General features: G+C 41.8%; 1 protein-coding gene across 2 annotated transcripts in view; it reads left to right on the top strand.

Annotated features, from left to right (window-relative positions):
- The window catches only part of LOC117359188 (proliferation marker protein Ki-67-like), a 244,544-nt gene that overhangs the window by 107,408 nt on the left and 115,406 nt on the right, over nucleotides 1-21,730 (top strand). For both annotated transcript variants that reach the window (XM_033941515.1, XM_033941514.1), the window contains exons 8-9: nucleotides 2,039-2,283; nucleotides 16,528-21,706. In XM_033941515.1, coding sequence (XP_033797406.1) covers nucleotides 2,039-2,283; nucleotides 16,528-21,706 — 5,424 coding nt within the window. The remainder of the gene's footprint in view (nucleotides 1-2,038; nucleotides 2,284-16,527; nucleotides 21,707-21,730) is intronic.

Raw genomic sequence — 21,730 nt, 5'->3', positions numbered from 1 at the left:
AAAATATTATATTCTCAAATAAAAAGGAAAATATCCATGATCTCCAAAGATGTAAACCAGTGGATGAACAGCTGCATGGCCCAACAGTCAGCCGCTCCCAGCTGATTTCTGGTTGTCCACCCACTTTTGGCCCTATCTGGCTGTTTCTCTCCCCTCTCTGCCATCGGACAAGGTCACAAAGGACACCCTCCGCTCGGCTGGCCATGCCTTGCTCTCCCTGAGCTGCTGATCCTAGGGCTTCGCGTTTGCAGCCTCGCAGTCTCTAGACTCTGCTCCATTCCCTCTGTCCTCCTTAGCCCGTTGCACCCGCTCTCCTTGTGCCATGCTGCACCGGTGCCACCTCGTGTTTCTGGGCCATCTGCTTCCTGCCTCCCGGTGCCATCCACACGCGCAGCCACCAAACAGAATTTAGCCGTTAAAAAAATAAATAAGAACAACAAACTGGACCAAAACAAAAGGAACAATCAACACAGAAAAGTGGGAGGAACCAAAAAAGAAAAACAAAAAATAAAACAAATAGAAAATAAAAAACAGAAAACAGCAGTAGACACTACAACTCACAGCTTAACCAGCCGCCATCTTGAAAAAAAACAAAATATACCTGTTGTTCCAGAATGACACCCCTGTCTACTAGAAAGATATGATAAGAACCTAATCTCTTTAAAAGGGATGCAGACCATGCAAATCTGCCTAGTACTGACCTTTGTTTTATACCACTCATTTTCTAATTAGAGATACTGTGTTCATCCTATACTTTTTTGGATTATTTATCTCGACCACTTCCCTCAGAGGGGTATTCCAGGCATCTACCACCCTCTCCGTGAAAAAGAATTTCCTAAGTCTATCATCCCACAACCTAAATTCATTCCTCTAGTTTTATCATTTTTTCCTTCTCTGGAAAAGATTTTTTTCTATATTAATACCTTTCAAGGATTTATCATATCTCCCTTTTCCCGCGTCTATAGTATACATATTCAGGTCTTCCAGTTTCTTCTCATATGTGTTTTAGCGCAAACCCCTACCATTTTCATCGCTTTTCTCTGGACCACTTCAAGTCTTTTTACATCCTTAGCCAGATACGGCCTCTAAAACTGAACACAGTACTCCAAGTGGGTCCTCACCAATGACCTGTACAGGACCTCCTTTCTTCTGCTGGTTATGTTTCTCTTTATACATCCTAGCATCCTTTTTACTACAGCTTACGTCTTGTTACGCTATTTCATCGCCTTCAGATCCTCAGACACTTATCACCTAGTGTTTAAGAATGTTGACCTATAATCAAATGTTTAAAAGTATTGGTCATGCACAGAAAATGTTTGATGCAAGTACCAAGTAAATTAGTTTGACTCTGCTCCTTAGTATTTTGAGCATAGTGATTTATGATTGCTTTTTGCACATTTATTTTCATATTGAAAATATTTATTAATGATTACTTCTGGTTTCTGAAGGAAAACTGACTTTTAGATGTCTCAGTATGTGCCTTCTAATAATGAAATTTGTATACTCTTTTCATATAGGATATGTTGACAGGGAGGAGCCCCAGGTCTAAGAATGTGGGATCAATATTCTGCCATCAATGGTTAGCATTTTGTTCCATGCAGATGATGGTATTCCTAGATATTTAAAGCTGAGGCATGTGCGGTCTTAGTCTTGAAATATCAGTTATTTTTAAGCTGGCTAGCACTTAGCCGCTTAAGTCTATAATCATCTCTTAAGCAGCAAATTGTTTCGACATAAAAATAGGACAGACTTTTATATGCTCTATTTATGCATTAAACCTGTCTGCTTAAGGGGTAATGCCATCCTTAGAATACCTCCAGCATAGTTGTTTGGTATTCGGTGCTAACCACATTATTGAGCTAGCTAAATAATTTTGAATATTTAGCCCTATATGTTTATCCATGTGTATATGTAGATATGTACATTCATACTTGGAAATGAGTTCTTTTACTACTGAATGGATTTTCTTGGTTCTAACAAAGGTTTTTTTTAAATGTTAAAGTATGACTAACTTGTTTTGGTAATACATTTATTTTAGGCGAAACAATGACACCTCAAAAGCGGAAAAGTCTGGAAATTAATGTATTATCTGAACCTCCTACAAAAAGAAAGAGAGTTTCCTTTGGCGGGCAGCTTAGTCCAGAACTATTTGATAAAAGATTGCCTCCAAATTCGCCCCTCAAAAAGGGTGCCATTCCTGCAAGACGGAGCATGGCATTTGGCAGCTCCTCCCCTCTTGCAACTGGAAGAAGGAGCCGTGGACGCAGATATTCTGTAATCCAGGTAAATCTGTGTGTTAAAACTAATATTGAGTAAAATTCTTGCATTTTACCAAATTTAAATGTAGGTTGGAGGAACTCAGAAAACTTTAATTTTAGAATATTTATTTATTTTGTGGCTTATATGCTGTCTTTAAACAGAGTACAAAAGCAACAACGAAGGAGACTAGATTGTGCTCAGTCCTTTTAATTAATATCTGAGTTTGATATTAAATCTAATCTAATCTAATGCTTGGATTTATATACAGAGACATCAGTCCAAGAAAGCTTGACTCGGTTTACAATAATTAACTTAATAAATAAAAACCCATAAGAAATAAGACTAAGTTTCAGAAGATTAATTTTCAAAGTGTTTAGCAAATAAAATGGTTTTTAAAGATTTACGAAAAGATTGGAGTGAACCGGAACTCGTTAAAAAGAGTGGAAGATCATTCCAAAGTTAAGAAAGCTTAAAAGGATTGAGCACCATCTAGTCTCCTTCGTTGTTGCTTTTGTGCTTTTCACTGCTGTAAAGGCAGTTTCTCCTGTTTGTTTACTGTCCTTAAGCAGAGTACCATATTTATTTATTTTTTAATGTGGCAGCAATAAAACTTAGGAAACAAAATTATTGGGAAGTGAATAAGAAAAGGGCTAAGGAAATTAAACAGGATAGATGATTTTGACAAGCTTTGTTTTTGGTGTTATATTATGTGTGTTTAGGATGCCATAGGTGGTTTCATGGGACTAAAATTAGTATAAGATTGCATAGAAATGATTAAATTCATAGCAGTAGCTGTAATTAAATTGGGTTGGCCTTTCCAACTCTACCCCATCACAACTCAGTATTTCCTCTATTCTTTCAAATCTACTCCCTCCCAAGTCCAGCCTCTGCTCCTTCTCTAAATCTCTCTGTCCTTCTCTGGTGTACCTCTGATGAGTATTGACATTCACAGCAATTCATCTTTGTTGCTTGTGTCAGCCGCTGCAGACTCCCCTTTGCCGTGTCTTGATCTTATAGACATCACTTCCTGTGGGAACTGACACAAGCAGTGAAGATGAATTGTGGCTGCCGGAATGCCTCTGATGTACACAAGGTAGGCATGGGGAGATTCAGAGAGGGGGCAGATGCTGGATTGTCATCAGAGGAGAGTAAGAGCGGAGTGAGATACCACTGCTGTAGACCTAGCTACACCACTGCTTCACAGTATTCCGTGGTGCGCATGTTGTTGGAGCGGCGCCAGCTTGATCGGGGAGTTGAGAGGTCCTGCGCATGCGTCTGGAGGATGGCGGCCGGCTTAAATCGGAAGCCGGGAGGCGCTGGTGGACGGCAGAGGCATCGGCCGTAGAGGGAAGAGAGCCGCACGGGGACCCCGAGGAAAGGAAGCCACCGCACTGCAAGGGCTGCAGCACCCACAGGCAGGTACCCACTCGTGGGCCACCATAGTGAGAGCTCGTGTAGCGAATCAACATTCGTCTTGCGAGACGAAAGTTTGCTGAGTGTTTTGCTCGTCTTGCAAAACACTTGCAAACTGCGTTACTTGCAAACCGAGGTTCCACTGTAATTGAGACTAGAAGACCTAAATATTTATACCCTGGAGGAGAGGATGGACAGGAGAGATATGATACAGATATTTAAATACTTGAAAGGTATTAAAATAGAACCAAATCTTTTCCAGAGAAGAGATAATTGTAAAATTAGAGAGAATAATTTGAGGTTGCGGGGAGGAAGACTCAGGAGCTGTTAGAAAATTCATTTTCACGGAGAGGGTGGTAGATGCCTGGAATGCCCTCCTGAGGGAAGTGATGGAGAAGAAAACAGTGATGGAATTCAAAAAAGCGTGAGATAAAAGAGAATCTCTAATTAGAAAATGAAGAATGTAAATTAAAGAGCTAAGGCCAGTACTGGACAGACTTGCACGGTCTGTGTCCCAAATGTGATGATTTGGTATAGTATAGGCTGGGAAGGGCATCGATGGGAACTCCACTAACTTGGAACATGAGGATGTTACTGTCCAGACTTTATGGTAGATATCCTGCAAACAGGATGGTTGGATAGACTGGAGTGAACTTGGACGGCAGCTTCAGTATTTGGAACCTAGGACAATAACAGGTGGACTTTACAGTCTATGACCCAGAAATACCAAAGAAAAGACAAGTTAATTTAATCATGTATTTTTAATGAGTATAACTAATGGGCAGACTAGATGGACAGTTCAATCTACCCAAATGAGACTGGATTCCTAGCAGAGTTCATCACATCTCTGTCAGACCTAGGCTTCCATCAAATTGTTTCTTCACTGACCCACTCTGCGGGCCACATCCTAGACCTAATCTTTATACAGAAATATACATTGCTCACCTCAGAAGCCCCCAGCTGCTCCATGAAAACAATATTCTGATCTGATCACCTTCTCAACCATAACTACACAATGAAACACCCACCAACCAAAAAGCAGACCCCATCCAAGATAATACACAACAACGATGCTCTCTCCAGAGGTCTCTGTAGCCTAGAAGATCTCGGTCTTGCATCATGGCTCTTGAGCACGTGGTGCTAGCCAAGAAAGGATATTCAGAAGTGGTTACAGTATTAACATACTACTGAAAGCCAAGAAACTATCCACTCTTTCAGCTTATGCCAAGGTCTCGGAGACTTTTCGGCACTGGTGCAGTAAGGAGAATCTGCTATCCGCCAAAGCCCCATTACCATCAGTACTTGCCTTCTCACAAGAGGGCTTGGACAAGGGATTAGCAGTGGCATCTTAAGGTGCAGATGACAGGTCTTGCTTGCTTTAGATGCCGAGAGAAGAGAGTTTCGCTAGCAGCTCGCCCAAACATTAGATTCTTCAAAGGCGTCCTGAGGCTGAGGCCACCTATCCCAAGAGTCTTTCCCTTTCTGAAATTTCAACATCATGTTGGAGTGTCTTGGAGTAAGATTTTCTCATGGATCTTATGATCAAAGTTGTTTTTATAGTTGCAAATATTTTGGCTAGAAGTATTTCGGAAATGCAAGCTTTGTTATGCCATTAACCGTTCCTAAGGATTACGGAAGCATGAGTGACCCTTGCGTACAGTACCTTTTGTTTTGCTAAAGGTTGTTTCAGCATTTCACATCAACCAGGAAGTCAGACTTCCAGCCTTTCAACATACAGATTCTAAGAGGAAAGACAAGACTTTAAAGCAAGGGTGTCTACCCCTGGGTGTTTTTCAGTCTTGCCAGCTCCATCCTCCGTCTTGCTGCAGCATTTGTTCAAAGCCGCAAGCAGCGGATCCTAAGTGCCTCTTGCGGCTGACCTGGAAGTGTTCCCTCTGATGTTGCGACGTCAGAGGGAACGCTTCCAGATCAGCCGCAGGAGGCATGTGGAAGCCGCTGCCTGCAGCTTTGAGTGCATGCTGCAGGCACTTAAACATAATCGGAAGCATCAATAACTAAAAAAAAAAAAAAAATGGGCCGCACCCTGAGCTGCCACTGCTCCATTCCCCAAGACCCTTCAGACTTTTGTTCCAAGAGCCGCAAGTTCAGCACCACCTGCAACTTCAGCCAGATCCTGGTGAGCCCAGAGTGACTGAACATCAACGCGGCCACTGAGGAGGAGCTGATGACCCTGCCGGGGGTGAGCTGGGCTGTGGCACGCTGAGTCTGCAAAACGAAGAGCTCGAGCTCCCTGCCGGCGGCCCGGGGCAGCTGCAGGTGGTGCGCATGCCCCTTGAGCCCTTCCCCAGTGTGCACAAGTTCTGACCCTTGCTGTGCGTGGCCACGTGGAACCTACAGCGCTGCTCCATGGACAAGACCTACAACCCAGTGCTCTGCATGACCCGGCTGGAGAAATGGTAAGGGATCAGCGGTATTAAGCAAATGCTTCACTTTGGCCAGGAGGTGTAATTTGGGAGTGAATGCTGCACTGCTGATGGGTGTGTGAGTGGGGCAGAAATGCTGCTTCTTCACAGGGAAGGAAAGGGGGAAGAGAAATGCTGCTGCTGCTGCACCCAATTGGGGAGAGAGAGGGAAAGAGGAAGAAGGAAAAAGGAGAGGAATAAGAGATCCCAAGTGCTTGGGAGGGAGATACCAGACCATGGGGAGGGGGAAGAGATGCCAGGGCATGGAGGGGGGGAAGAGACAGATGGCAGGAGAAAGGAAGGAGGGAGGGAGAGAAAGGAAGGAGAGGGGATGCCAGATAATGGAAGGAGAGGGGAAGGGGGCGTTGAAAGGAGAGGAGAGATGCCAGGGGGAGGGAAGGGAAACTAAGGAGACAAATGCCAGACCAGAGGAAGAAAAGGTGCCAGAGAGGAAGTACCAGGGCATGGGGGAAGGGAAGGAGATAGAGATGCCAGACCATAGGGTGGAATGGTTAAGAAGGAAGGGAAGGAGAAGAAAGAGATGCCAGAGCATAGGGGAGACAGAAAAATGGAGAGGGGGTGAAGCAGAAAAGAATCATATACAAAGGAGAGAAGGGACACAGGATAGACAGTTTATGGAAGGAGCCCTCTCTTCAGTCTCATAAAGATTCAAGCTCTTCCCCTGTGCTGAAATAATATTTAAAATCAACGGGCTTGGGAACTGGAAGTTACAAACACCAGCAGCGAGTAGCCCTTCAGGAGAAGGCAGAGAGGGCTGGGGGCAGCAATGAAGGAGACAGAATGAAGGGAAAGATAGAGAGGAGCATGAGCCATAAGATGGAAGAATGGAGGGAGTGAAGGAAAGAGATGCAGAGGTGAGGGAGATAATAGAAAGGGATAATTGGGTGTCTTATAGAGGGAAAGAGATGGTGCAATTAGGGAGATAAATAAAGAGGAGAACTGTTGGGTAGAGAGAGGAGGGATGGAGACAGAGAGAGAATTATTGGACATGGTGGTGGAAGAGGAGTGAGGTAGAGATGCATAGGCACAGAGAGAAAAGAGGCAAAGTATATTAACAGGGATTTATTAATTTCTGAACAGGTGACAGAACTAAAAAGTGACAAATTAATATGTGTACTCCCTTACTCAGAGGCAGCAAAAAAACTTATAACATATATTAAAATATACTGGCATGTATTACAATTACATTCTGTGTTCAAAGAGATCCCGATGTTTGCCTTTAAAAGGGGAAAAACCATAGGCCAAGTTTTAATCCAACAAAAACTGGGGAATTTTAAAACTATGACAGTAGGAAATCATACAAGTTGAGCCTCACATCGGTTCCAGGGAAGATAATTGAAACACTAATTAAGGAGAACATTGTACAACACTTGGAGGACCACAATCTAATAAGGGCTAGTCAGCACGGCTTCAGGAAAGGGAAATCATGTTTGACAAATTTACTACAATTCTTTGAGATAGTTAACAAACAAATGGATGGTGGAGAACCAGTGGATATAATTTACTTGGACTTTCAGAAAGCGTTTGACAAAGTCCCTCATGCAAGGCTTATGAAGAAACTACTAAGCCATGGAATAGGAGGAGAAGTACACAGATGGATCGGCAAATGGCTTGAAAACGGAAGGCAAAGGGTTAGCATAAATGGGAAATTCTCGGACTGGGAGAAAGTGACCAGCGGCGTGCCTCAGGGCTCGGTTCTTGGGCCTATCTTGTTCAATATTTTTATAAACGATCTAGAAGAGGAAACGACATGCAATATAATAAAGTTTGCTGATGATACAAAACTATGTTGGGCGGTTGGCTCTCAAAAGGACTGCGAGGACCTCCAGAAAGATCTGAACCAGCTAGAAACGTGGGCGATAAAGTGGCAGATGAACTTTAACATAAACAAATGCAAGGTGATGCATCTGGGAAAGAAAAACAAGGAACATGAGTATAATCTAATCTAAACCTTAAGTTTATATACCGCATTATCTACATGAGTATGGAGCTCGACACGGTTTACAAGAACTTAAAATAGTAGGTAGAGAGGAAGAAAAAAAGGATTACATGCACTTATATGAAGAAGGGGGGGAAGGATAGAGTTACAATTTGCTGAAAAGCCAGGTATAAGATGTTGGAGGTCAAGTTAGCAAAATGCGAACGGGAAAGGGATTTGGGGATACTGATTGACAGTACCCTAAAGCCATCGGCACAATGTGCGGCGGCGGCGAAGAAAGCAAATAGGATGTTGGGCATAATTAAGAAGGGGATTATGAGTAGATCGGAAGATGTTATACTGCCACTTTATAGAACAATGGTCAGACCGCACTTAGAATACTGTGTCCAACACTGGTCTCCATACCTTAAAAAGGATATAACTCTGCTGGAGAAAGTGCAGAGGCGAGCTATGAAACTTATTAAAGGAATGGAACATTTGAACTACAAAGATCGACTCAGGAAACTGGGACTGTTTACCCTTGAGAAGAGAAGACTCAGAGGGGATTTGATTGAGACTTTCAAAATATTAAAAGGATTTGATAAAATAGACCAAGAAGCAGCATTACTGACATTTTCACATGTGACATGGACAAGAGGTCATAGCCTGAAACTGAGTGGCAGCAGGTTCAGGACAAATGTCAGGAAATTTTCTTTCACACAGCGCGTGGTGGATGCTTGGGATGCACTCCCGGAGGAGGTTGTGGAGGAGACTACTGTACTGGGATTCAAGCGCAAGTTGGATGCATACCTTCTTGCATATCATATTGAGGGATATGGTAAATCCGGGTCTCCATAAAGGAGTACCTAAATGGGCCGCCGCGTGTGCGGATCGCCGGACTAGATGGACCTCGGTCTGATCTGGTGAAGGCGTTTTTTATGTTCTTATTTGAATTGAATAGATTTTTAATAATATATGAGTTGAAATATTTTTAAAGGTTGTCTGGGGGGAATGTGGGGTTGCATTTCCTATGTGCGTTACAAGTTTATCCATTTGGAGGGAGGGTTTGGGAGGGATAGGGTTGGGGGAGTATTAATAATTTATATAGTGATGAATTTGGGGAAGAAAGATGAAGGGCAATTGAATATTTGGAGGGGGGAGGGGATGGGAGGGGGATTAAGGGAATATTGAATATTTGTTTCAGAGTACATTTGGAAAAGAAGAGAAATGAGAATTTAAAGGATTTAAGATTGGAAGTTATGGATGCATGGGTGCCTGATCATTTGAGAATAATTATAAAATATGATATTATTAGAATGAATATATATGTTAAAGATGATTAAGTTTTTTTCATTGAATGTAAATGGCCTCAATCATGTGATTAAGAAAAGGAAAATGTTAGATTTCCTTAAGAAACAGAATTCGGATATATATTTCATACAAGAGACACACCTATATATTAATGAATCTAAGAAGCTGGAAGGTGGGTGGATTTCCAAGTGTATTTTTGCTCCAGCGAATGGGAAAAAGGCAGGTGTGGCAATATTAATAAGTAAGAAATGTTCAGCAAACTTTCAAATGGTTGCTGCTGATCCTTTGGGAAGGTGGGTACATATCAAAATGAGCATGGGAAATAATACCCTTGATTTGTTTAATTTGTATGCTCCAAATACGAATCAAATGGAGTTTTTCAAAAATTTACAAAAATTACTATTACCACTGGCTGCTTCTAATCTAGTGGTGGCTGGAGATTTCAATGCTGTAATGGATCCGATAATGGATGAGTCCAAGTAAAATTTTAAAATCATTAGGTTTAGATAATTTGGTTCAATCTTGTGATTTAACAGATATATGGCGTATTCTTCATTTTAATGATCAGAAATTTTCCTTCTGTTCTCAAGTGCATAATTCATTTTCAAGAATTGATTATATATTTGTTTCAAATAAAATAGCTCAAAAAGTGAATAAAGCCATCATAGATCCGATAATTTTATCTGATCATGGTGGTGTATGGATTGAATTACAATTGGATGAGCAAGTGGATGCAAAGCCGATTTGGAGGTTTGATAATGCTTTGATTGAAGATCTAAAATTTATTGAGGAGTTTAAATAAAAAATGAATGAGTTTTTTCAAATTAATGATTCTGGAGATGTTAATATTGAGATGGTATAGGATGCTTTTAAAGCAACCATGAGAGGATATATTATTTCATACTCAGCCTATGTCAGGCTAAGAAACAATTCTATGATTTAGAAAAAGAAATTCAATAACCTCAAAAAACTATGTGAAAACACAAAAAAACCTGTAGTAGGCAGAGATACAAGTTCAGAATAATTCCCAACTGGAACTATAAGAGAGAAAGTGAAGGAATCTCAAGCGCTCACAGCTAAAAGCTCAATGTGTCTTGAGAGCTAATAACCATAGGGTGAGCTATCATTGATCCTTATAACTCTCTTTAATTATTTATCAAAACCACTCTGTGTATTTTTTGTATTTTTTATATTCTTTTTATATATATCAACAAACAATACAAAAATCTACTAAAAGACAAGAGGAAAAGTTACTATACCAAGCTCATAGGCACAGAAACACAAGACTCCAAAAAAATTTTCCAAATAGTAAAAGAATTAACAGACACCAAACCATACACTACCACCACCAACACACCTCCACCATCACCAACCATTCTAGCAGAACATTTCAAGAATAAAATCACCAACACCAGAGCCACACTAATACTCAACCCATCCAATCAAAATCCAATCACAATCAACCCCACAGGAAAAGAGGCAATCCCAGCAGACAGAACTTGGTCTCAATTCCCAAACATACAATGGCCAGAATTTAACAAATTATACAAAAAATACAGCCATGCCTCCTGTGACCTCAACCATTGCCCCTCATATCTCCTTACCACCTCTAGTATAAAGTTCCGCACCATAACTCTACAATGGATCCAATTCACGCTCACAGAGGGCACATTCCCTGTCAACCTCAGCGAAATTGTCATCACCCCAATCCAAAAAGACCCAAAGGCACCACAAAATCTCCCTTCCAACTATAGACCTATAGCCTCAATTCCGCTATATGTCAAAATCACAGAAGGCCTAGTAGCCAAACTCCTCACCAATTACATAGAGGACCACAACCTACTACACCCCATGCAATCAGGATTCAGAGCACATTTCAGCACAGAGACATTACTAGGCTCCCTCATGGATACCGTCAGAAATCAACTTAGTATAGGGAAAAAAATGCTACTCATACAACTGGACCTATCGGCGGCATTCGACCTAGTAGACCACAACATCCTTCTACAGATCCTAGATGCAATAGGCATCTCAGACAAAGTATACTCCTGGTTCAAAGGATTCCTAAAACTCAGAACCTACAGTGTAAAATCAAACAAAGAAAAATCAGAATCATGGTCAAACCCCTGCGGCGTACCACAAGGATCTCCACTATCCCCCACCCTCTTCAATCTATATACTGCCTCTCTAGGAACCCATCTGGATAAGCTAGGCATAACATCCTATAGCTATGCGGATGACATCACCATCCTCATCCCATACGACCATTCCAAACCCACCATGACAGAGGAACTTCACCAAACACTGGAAGCAGTCACAACCTGGATGGAAAATCACAAACTTAAACTCAACCAAGACAAAACCAAATTCATCCTCCTAGAAAACGACAGGATCCAAACCACAACCATCCTAGACATAAACGCAACCAAATATCCCATCCAAACAACCATAAAACTACTAGGCATGACCATAGACAGATGCTGCACAATGCAGCAGCAAATAAACAAAACAACCCAAAAATCATTCGCAATCATGAGAAACCTGAGACAAGTCCGAAAATTCTTTGAAAGCACACAATTCCTACTTATAGTACAATCCCTAATACTAGGAATACTGGACTACTGTAACATCCTCTTCCTCCCATGTCCGGCAACTACGATAAGACAACTCCAAACAATCCAAAATACAGCCTTAAGACTCGTCTATTCATTGAAAAAACACGACCACATCACTGAAGCCTTCATCAACTCACACTGGCTCCCAATCCAAGAAAGAATCCAATTCAAATTCTACTGCATATTATTTAAAACACTACACGGAGACAGCCCATCATACCTGAACAATCGCCTCATCCAAGCAACCAGCACCAGACACAGAAAAACGCACTCCCCATTCATACCCCCCCCATCCAAAGAAGTAAAAAGAACAAAACTACATGACGGCCTCCTAGCCACACAAGCTGCAAGACTAGACAACCAAATCTCCAACCTTCTGATGACCACCATAGACTATAAGACATTCAGAAAAGAAATAAAAACCACACTGTTCAAGAAATTCCTAAAACAGAAATAACAACACGACCACCAAAAGCCCTCAAGATCTTCATATTACCTCTCTAGCTATTCTCTACAATTCATATAATTCTGTAACTCTGTAATTCTGATATCCATTGTAATTCTATCCTTAAATTCATATAATTCTGTAATTCTGTAACTCTGTAATTCTGTTATCCATTGTAATTCCGTCCTTAAACTAACCTTTTGTAATCCGCCTTGAACCGCAAGGTAATGGCGGAATAGAAATCCCTAATGTAATGTAATGTAATGTAATATATATTTTGTTATATTTTTTTAAAATTGAATATTCTTCACAAGAAATTGTTAAATATATATGCATATATATATAAATATTTAAAAATTTCTTGTGAAGAATATTCAATTTTAAAAAAATATAACAAAATATATATATATAAAAAGAATATAAAAAATACAAAAAATACACAGAGTGGTTTTGATAAATAATTAAAGAGAGTTATAAGGATCAATGATAGCTCACCCTATGGTTATTAGCTCTCAAGACACATTGAGCTTTTAGCTGTGAGCGCTTGAGATTCCTTCACTTTCTCTCTTATAGTTCCAGTTGGGAATTATTCTGAACTTGTATCTCTGCCTACTACAGGTTTTTTTAGAAAAAGAAATTACAATGTTAGAAAAAAAATTAATGGATAGGTGGGAACAAAAGACATTACAAATTTTGTTAAAAGCTAAAGCCAAATACAATGAGTTATCTTCAAAGCTTGTTAGAGAGGATTTGTTTTATCAGCAAGCTCAGTATTATGGACATTCAAATAAGGCTGGAAAATTATTAGCAAATTATCTTAAGGCAAATAAAAGGAGGACAAAGATTGTTATAATAAAGGATTTTCATACACATACAAATAAAGGGGATTCATACACTAAAAATGAGCATATTTTAAAACAATTTCTTGCTTTCTATAAGGATCTATATTCTTCAGAAAACTATAGAAATAAAGACAAGATGGTTTAAATTTTTTAAATTTACTTGTTGGTCCAAAAATTCCTGAACATATAAAAGGAAGTTTAGAAGAACCTATATCTCTAAAAGAGTTAGAAGAAGCATTGAAGTCTCTTAGAGTTGGATCCGCTCCAGGTGGTGATGGGTTTACAGTGGAATTTTATAAATCATTTCAAATTACTCTTTTACCATATCTGTTAAATTTGTATAAGTATCAACTGACTAATGGTTGTATTACAGGTACTATGGCAGATTCGGTGGTTATTGTTTTGCCAAAACCAAACAGAGATCCTACTTTGGTATCAAACTATAGGCCTATTTCATTAATAAATGTAGATGGGAAAATTCTTGCTAAAATAATGGCGTTAAGATTGGCAAAAGCTCTCCCATACATTATAGATACTCATCAAACAGGATTTGTTGCAAGGAGACATTCTTCACATAACACTAGATTGGCATTTCATACTTTAAATTTAACAAAAACAATAAAAGATCCGACGTTTATGGTCTCTCTAGATGCAGAAAAGGCCTTTGACAGGGTAGAATGGAATTTTATGTATCAGGCATTGGATTGGTTTGGGGTGGGATCTGGGTTCATTCAAATGATTCAAACGCTGTATAGCTCCCCTGGTGCAAGATTATACATTAATAATAGTTTATCAGATAGATTTGACTTGCGGAGGGGGGTTAGGCAGGGTTGTCCCTTATCTCCATTGCTTTTTGATGTTGTTCTGGAGCCCTTGTTAATTGCGATTAATCAAGCAAAGGGGATACAGGGTATTCCCTATTCAAACTGGGAATATAAACTTTCTGCTTATGCAGATGATATTTTACTTTATTTGAGGAATCCAGTGACCACCATACCATGCGTACTTGAGTTGATAGAGAGATTTGGAAAATTTTCAGGATATAAGATTAATTGGAGTAAGTCTGAAGTTTTACCGCTTAATGTTCACTGTGTCAAAGGATTATTTGATTCATTTGATTTTGTATGGAAAGATGAGGGCCTAAAGTATTTAGGTATACTAATTAAAAATAATGTTGATGATACAGTAAAGGAAAATGAAAAACTTTTACTTAAAAAAGTTATAGATATGTGTGAAAAATGAAATCCATTGCATTTATCATGGTGGGGGAGAGTTCAAACTATTAAAATGATGATATTGCCTGTAGTTTGCTATCAAATGAGTATGATACCAGTTTTTTTTCAGGGGTCATTCTATAAAAAGTTAAATGGTATTCTTACGAAATTTGTTTGGTTAGGTAAAAGACCAAGAATTGCTTTAGTATCTTTACAAAGATCAATTATGGAGGGAGGTGTAAATTTTCAAAATTTTTATAGATATCATCAAGCCTATATTCTACGTCAGGGTATGTATTGGATCCTCCCAGAGCTCATGGAGAATGTCCCAGATTGGTTATATTTGGAATGGCGACTCCTGTTTCCTTTTCATTTGGTTCATTTGCTTAGTATAAAAATACCTAGAAGATATAGAGAAGATAAAATATTTGTTGACACATGGAAAACATTAAGGTATGTTAGTAACCTGTCACCTATTCCAATTGCTAAATCTTTACACCAATCCATTTGGGTAAACTCCAAGATCAAAATTGGCGGAGCTCAAATCGTTTGGAAGCAATGGATTATTGGGGGTATTCGTACCTTGAATGATGTTATTTTAAATGGATCGCTGCTTAGTTTTTCACAATTGCAACACAAATTTGGTCTGAATAAAAATCAAAATTTTAAATGGTTGCAATTGAAGCAGGCTATTCAGGAGGGGTTCCCTGAATGGAAGACTCTTAATAATCAATATAGTTTAGAATTCCTTTGCTTTCAGGCGGATTTCTTGGGTCACCAAGCCGCACAGTGGTATAAATTGTTAAGTGAGTATTTGAATTAAAAAAAGAAAACTGGGTTGAGGGATATTTGGAGCATTGAGATCAAGCATCAAATTTCTGCATCTCAATGGCCACGAATTTGGTCTTGGAGAATAAAATCGACAATGTCGGCATCTATGAGACAAACATGGTTGCTTTTGTTGCATAGAGTGTTTTGGACCCCAGTTCGGTTACAGAAAGTAGATAATTCTAGGTCTAATAGATGTTGGCATTGTAAGCAAGAAGCAGGGACTTTAGATCATTTAATTTTTTTCTGTCCTTGTATAAATGCATTCTGGAAGTCAATCTGGCCGCAAATTAATTTGTTATTAAAAAATCATGTTGCCCTGTCCTATGATGCAATTTTATTTGGCACTTCAATGAGATATAAAAGTCAAATTTCAGGATCCAATAATAAATTATTATTAATATTAACAGGAGTTGCCATTCAGCACATAACTAGGAATTGGAAAGATTATACAAGTCTGAATTTTACGTTTTGGTGGAATACAGTGTGTTATATACATAGAATGGAAAAAGCTATTGCATTACAGAATGGGAATTATAATAATTTTAAAAAGATATGGGGGCCATTAATGACATATTCAAATGAGTTGGCACCTTTACAAGACTGATTGAATATATAATGAAAAAGATAGAATATGATAATGATTGAAGTATAGAAGTGGGAGAGGAGGGGGTGGGATATTTTACAATTTGGTAAGATTTATGGTTAAGAATGTACAAGTGATTGTGTATAATATATTGTATAAAATTGTAAACTTGTTGATTGATGTAAAAATGAATAAAGAAGTTAAAAAAAAAATTAATTAATAAACCAGATTTAAATTTTAAAAAATTGATTTAAAACAAAAAAAAATCTTGAGTTTTTTTATTGATTTATAGTCATCCTGCCTGTTTTATTGATTTTTGATTTGTACTTTTTTGGGCAGTAGAATATGAATTCTTTAACACTGAGTTTTACTAAATAGCACTAGTTTCTAGTGCGGGCTGGTGAGGTAAATGGTCTGACGTTCATAAGAATTCTAAGAGCATCAGAACATTTACTTGACCAACCCACGCTAAAAACCCTCTAGTGTTGTTTAGTAAAAGGAGCTCTAATGCATTAATGGTATTGTTCTTTCTGTTTTATGTTTAAATCAGAATTTTTAAGCAGTTTCAGTAATGTTTGTTTTTTGTATATAAAGAATGATTACAGTTTTTAATGTAATTCAGTAATCTTTATTTTGTTTTTGTTTGCATTAGGAATATTCTAAACAGTATCATGGAAAAAAGTCAGAAAGTCGCCTTTCCCAGTCAGAGAAGTCTTCTGTAGCTTCATCAGTAGTAAACCTAGCTGGGTTATCCTCTGTTGAAACAATCTCAACTATGAAGTCCCTAGGCATGTCGTCTGTTGATAGAGCTTCGGTGAACAGATCATCAACCAGCAACCTCGATGATGACACAGTCGCATCTTCCAAGAGAACACCATGCAGCAGGTCCCCAGCCAATAATTTAGCTGAAATCTCTTCAACCTTACCTTCAGCCAGGAAGTTGTCAGTTGGAAATTCTTTGAAAAAGTCATCTAGATTGAAATCTTCAGTCAGAAGAACCACTGCTGATTCACCTGCTAGGGCTTTACATGGACATTCTGCTTCTAATCCATCTAGAAGAGCCTCTGTGTCGCTTAGGTCCTCCTCTTCTTTCAGTCCAGATACCACTAGGTCATCTGGTTTGAGTTTAGCTAAAAATCACCATGGCACTGTATTTACTGACCAGACTTTGTCTTCGTGGTCCTCTTCCTTGACATCACCGGAAAGTTCCCCTGGCATATTACCAACTGGTGAAACTCCATTTCGGTCTCCTGGGTTAAAATCTAGAGGAAGGACCCCAACCCCAAAATCTTCCAACAGTATTCCAATTGGCCAGTCTCCAAGTTCAAGATCCCATGTTTTGAAGTCTTCCAGAAGATCACCTGATATGTCTCCAACTGGCCAAACTCCATCCTCATGGTCTTTTGGATTGAAATCAGAAGGCAGGTCCAGAACAGCAAAGTCTCCTGGCACTTCAACAATTGGTCAGACTCCATCTTCAATGTCCCCTGTCTTGCAGTCTGTAAGGAAAACACGTGGCTCTTCAGATTCCCCAGTTTCAAGGTTGTCTGGCACTTCACCAACAGAAGTCTCCCTTACGTTGCAGTCTTTGGGGAATTCACATAATAAATCACCATTTGATAGGACTCTATCATCAAGGTCCTCTGCACTGAAGTTGCGAGGAAGTCCTATAGCCACAAGATCATCTGGGGTTGCACTGACTTTTCAGACTGTGTCCCCAGGGACCCCTGCATTAGGGTCACCAAATACACCTCGTGACATTTCATCCTCAAAGTCTCTAGCCACAGAGTCATCCAGGCATTCTCTAGTTTTGAAGTTACCTGGAAAATCCTTAGTTGCAGTGGGCTCAAGCATTCCACCAGCTTGGGAGAGTCAATCTTCTGTGTCCCCTGAATTGAAATCTATAGCAAGATCCCTAGACAGTAGGAATTTTAGTACATTATCAACTGGTTGGACTCAATCCTCAAGATCCCCAGCTGCAAGACCTCAAAGCATTTCGCCAGCTGGCAGGACTCGGTTTTCAAAGTCCTCAACTGCAAAGTCTCTTAACATTATACCAGATGGCCAAACTCCATCTTCAAGATCCCCAACGGCTATACCTCAAAGTATTTCGCCAGCTGGCTGGACTCCATCCTCAAAGTCCCCAGGAAAGTTTCCAGAAGCAATATCTCATAGCACTTTCCGAGCTGGCCGAGCTCCATCCTCGAGGTCCCCTGTCTTGAAGTTACCAGGAAGGCTTCCAGTTGTAAGGCCACATAGCACATCACCTGCTAGCCGAACTCCATCCTCGAGGTCTCCTGCCTTGAAGTCACCAAGAAGGCCTCCAGTCGCAAGGCCACAAAGCACTTCACCAGCTGGCCGATCTCCTGTCTTAAAGTCACCAGGAAGGCCTCCAGTTGCAAGGCCACAAAGCGCTTCACCAGTGGGCCGATCTCCTGCAAGGAAGTCACCAAGAAGGCCTCCAGTTGCAAGGTCACAAAACGCTTCACCAGCTGGCCGATCTCCATCCTCGAGGTCACCAGGAAGGCCTCCAGTCACAAGGACACAAAGCGCTTCACCAGCTGGCCGATCTCCATCCTCGGGGTCACCAGAAAGGCCTCCAGTCGCAAGGACACAAAGCGCTTCACCAGCTGGCCGATCTCCATCCTTGAGGTCACCAGGAAGGCCTCCAGTCGCAAGGACACAAAGCGCTTCACCAGCTGGCCGATCTCCATCCTTGAGGTCACCAGGAAGGCCTCCAGTCATAAGGCCACAAAGCGCTTCACCAGCTGGCCAATCTCCATCCTCAAGGTCACCAGGAAGACCTCCAGTTGCAAGGCCACAAAGCGCTTCACCAGCTGGCCGATCTCCATCCTCGAGGTCACCAGGAAGGCCTCCAGTTGCAAGGACACAAAGCGCTTCACCAGCTGGCCGATCTCCAATCTCGAGGTCACCAGGAAGGCCTCCAGTCATAAGGCCACAAAGCGCTTCACCAGCTGGCCAATCTCCATCCTCAAGGCCACCAGGAAGACCTCCAGTTGCAAGGCCACAAAGTGCTTCACCAGCTGGCCGAACTCCATCCTCGAGGTCACCAGGAAGGCCTCCAGTCGCAAGGACACAAAGCGCTTCACCAGCTGGCCGATCTCCATCCTCGAGGTCACCAGGAAGGCCTCCAGTCGCAAGGACACAAAGCGCTTCACCAGCTGGCCGATCTCCAATCTCGAGGTCACCAGGAAGGCCTCCAGTCATAAGGCCACAAAGCGCTTCACCAGCTGGCCAATCTCCATCCTCAAGGCCACCAGGAAGACCTCCAGTTGCAAGGCCACAAAGCGCTTCACCAGCTGGCCGAACTCCATCCTCGAGGTCACCAGGAAGGCCTCCAGTCGCAAGGACACAAAGCGCTTCACCAGCTGGCCGATCTCCATCCTCAAGATCACCAGGAAGGCCTCCAGTCGCAAGGCCACAAAATGCTTCATCAGCTGGCCGGTCTCCTGCCTTGAAGTCACCAGAAAGGCCTCCAGTCGCAAGGTCACAAAGCGTTTCACCAGCTGGCCGATCTCCAATCTCGAGGTCACCAGGAAGGCCTCCAGTCATAAGGCCACAAAGCGCTTCACCAGCTGGCCAATCTCCATCCTCAAGGTCACCAGGAAGACCTCCAGTTGCAAGGCCACAAAGCGCTTCACTAGCTGGCCGATCTCCATCCTCAAGATCACCAGGAAGGCCTCCAGTCGCAAGGCCACAAAATGCTTCATCAGCTGGCCGGTCTCCATCCTCGAGGTCACAAGGAAGGCCTCCAGTCACAAAGCCACATAGCGCTTCACCAGCTGGCCAATCTCCATCCTCAAGGTCACCAGGAAGACCTCCAGTTGCAAGGCCACAAAGCGCTTCACCAGCTGGCCGATCTCCATCCTCGAGGTCACCAGGAAGGCCTCCAGTTGCAAGGCCACATAGCACTTCACCAGCTGGTAGATCTTCCTTTAAGTCACCAGGAAGGCTTCCAGTTACAAATCCACAAAGTGTTTCACCAGCTGGCCAATCTCCTGCCTTGAAGTCACCAGGAAGGCCTCCAGTCGCAAGGCTACAAAGCGCTTCACCAGATGGCCGATCTCCATCCTTGAGATCTCCTGCTTTGAAGTCACCAGGAAGGCCTCCAGTTGCAAGGCCACATAGCACTTCAACAGCTAGCAGATCTTCCTTGAAGTCACCAGGAAGGCTTCCAGTTGCAAATCCACAAAGTGCTTCACCAGCTAGCCGATCTCCTTCCTTAAAGTCACCAGGAAGGCCTCCAGTCGCAAGACTACAAAGTGCTTCACCAGCTGGCCGATCTCTTGCCTCAAAGTCACCAGGAAGGCCTCCAGTCGCAAGACTACAAAGTGCTTCACCAGCTGGCCGATCTCTTGCCTTGAAGTCACCAGGAAGGCCTCCAGTTGCAAGGCCACATAGCACTTCACCAGCTGGCAAATCTTCCTTGAAGTCACCAGGAAAGCCTCCAGTCGCAAGGCCACAAAGTGCTTCACCAGCTGGCCGATCACCATCCTTGAGGTCTCCTGCTTTGAAGTCACCAGGAAGGCCTCCAGTTGCAAGGCCACATAGCACTTCACCGGCTGGCCGATCTCCTGCCTTGAAGTCACCAGGAAGGCCTCCAGTTGCAAGGCCACATAGCACATCACCGGCTGGCCGATCTCCTGCCTTGAAGTCACCAGGAAAGCCTCCAGTTGCAAGGCCACATAGCACTTCACCAGCTGGCCGATCTCCTGCCTTGAAGTCACCGGGAAGGCCTCCTGTTGCAAGGCCACATAGCACTTCACCAGCTGGTCGATCTCCTGTCTTGAAGTCACCGGGAAGGCCTCCCGTCGCAAGGCCACATAGCGCTTCACCAGCTGGCCTATCTCCTGCATTGAAGTCACCAGGAAGGCCTCCAGTTGCACATAGCACTTCACCTGCTGGCCGATCTCCTTCCTTGAAGTCAGTAGGACGGCCCTCAGCTGCAAGGTCTCAGAGCACTTCTTTAACTGGCCAATCTCCATCCTCGAGATCCCCTGCCCTGAAGTCAGCAGGACGGCCCTCAGCTGCAAGATCCCCTAACACTTCACTTGCTATTAGGTCATTGCTAACAAGATCTTCAACTAGAAGGTTGTCATCTAATTCACCTTCTATTGTAAAGTCATCCATGGTTACTTTACCTGTTGACACAAGGTCACCAACTGGAAAGTCCGTTTCTGCCTCCAGAATGTCACCTGGGAGACGCCCTATTTCAAGAGCAGCCAATGCTTTGTCTTCCATTGCAAAGACACCAGGCAGACCTTCTTCCTCGTGGTCAACTAGTATTTTACCGAACACAGAGTTGCCCAGCAAGTCTCTTGCCTTGATGTCATCGATTATTTTCTCAGACAAGCTAGCTCTTGATTCTTCAAATGCCAGAGCTTTCCATTCCAATTCAAATGAAATAACTCATTCAAATAATACTGAAAGCATTCATTCATCTCCTGAGATGCGGGAGTTATCACTTCGAAAAGTATATTCTGAATTTACTACAGTTTCTTCACCACACACGCCATATAAAAAAGGACGATTCTCAATTTCTCGCATTAGAACACCACCTGATTCTTATAAGAATATTCCAGAACAGCTCAGTGTTAAAGGAAACTTCATGGGACTGAATATGCCTGAAAACTGTCTTACTGTTCAGTCAGAAATGTTGCCTGTATCGAGCACTCCTAAACAATTGAGAAGGAAAAGCATGAGATCTGCTGCAAAAAAAACACCATTATGTAGACAAAGCAACGGAAATGATGCTCTGGATGCTGTTCGTTCGAAAAGAAAAAGTGGTGCTAGTGTAGCAAATTTGCTTGGTATGTGTATATACAAGAGTTCAT

The sequence above is a fragment of the Geotrypetes seraphini genome, chromosome 4 (genome assembly GCF_902459505.1).
Source record: "Geotrypetes seraphini chromosome 4, aGeoSer1.1, whole genome shotgun sequence".
NCBI lineage: Eukaryota > Metazoa > Chordata > Amphibia > Gymnophiona > Dermophiidae > Geotrypetes > Geotrypetes seraphini.
The sequence above is the reverse complement of the archived record's forward strand: the minus strand, read 5'-3'. Positions and strand labels throughout refer to the sequence as shown.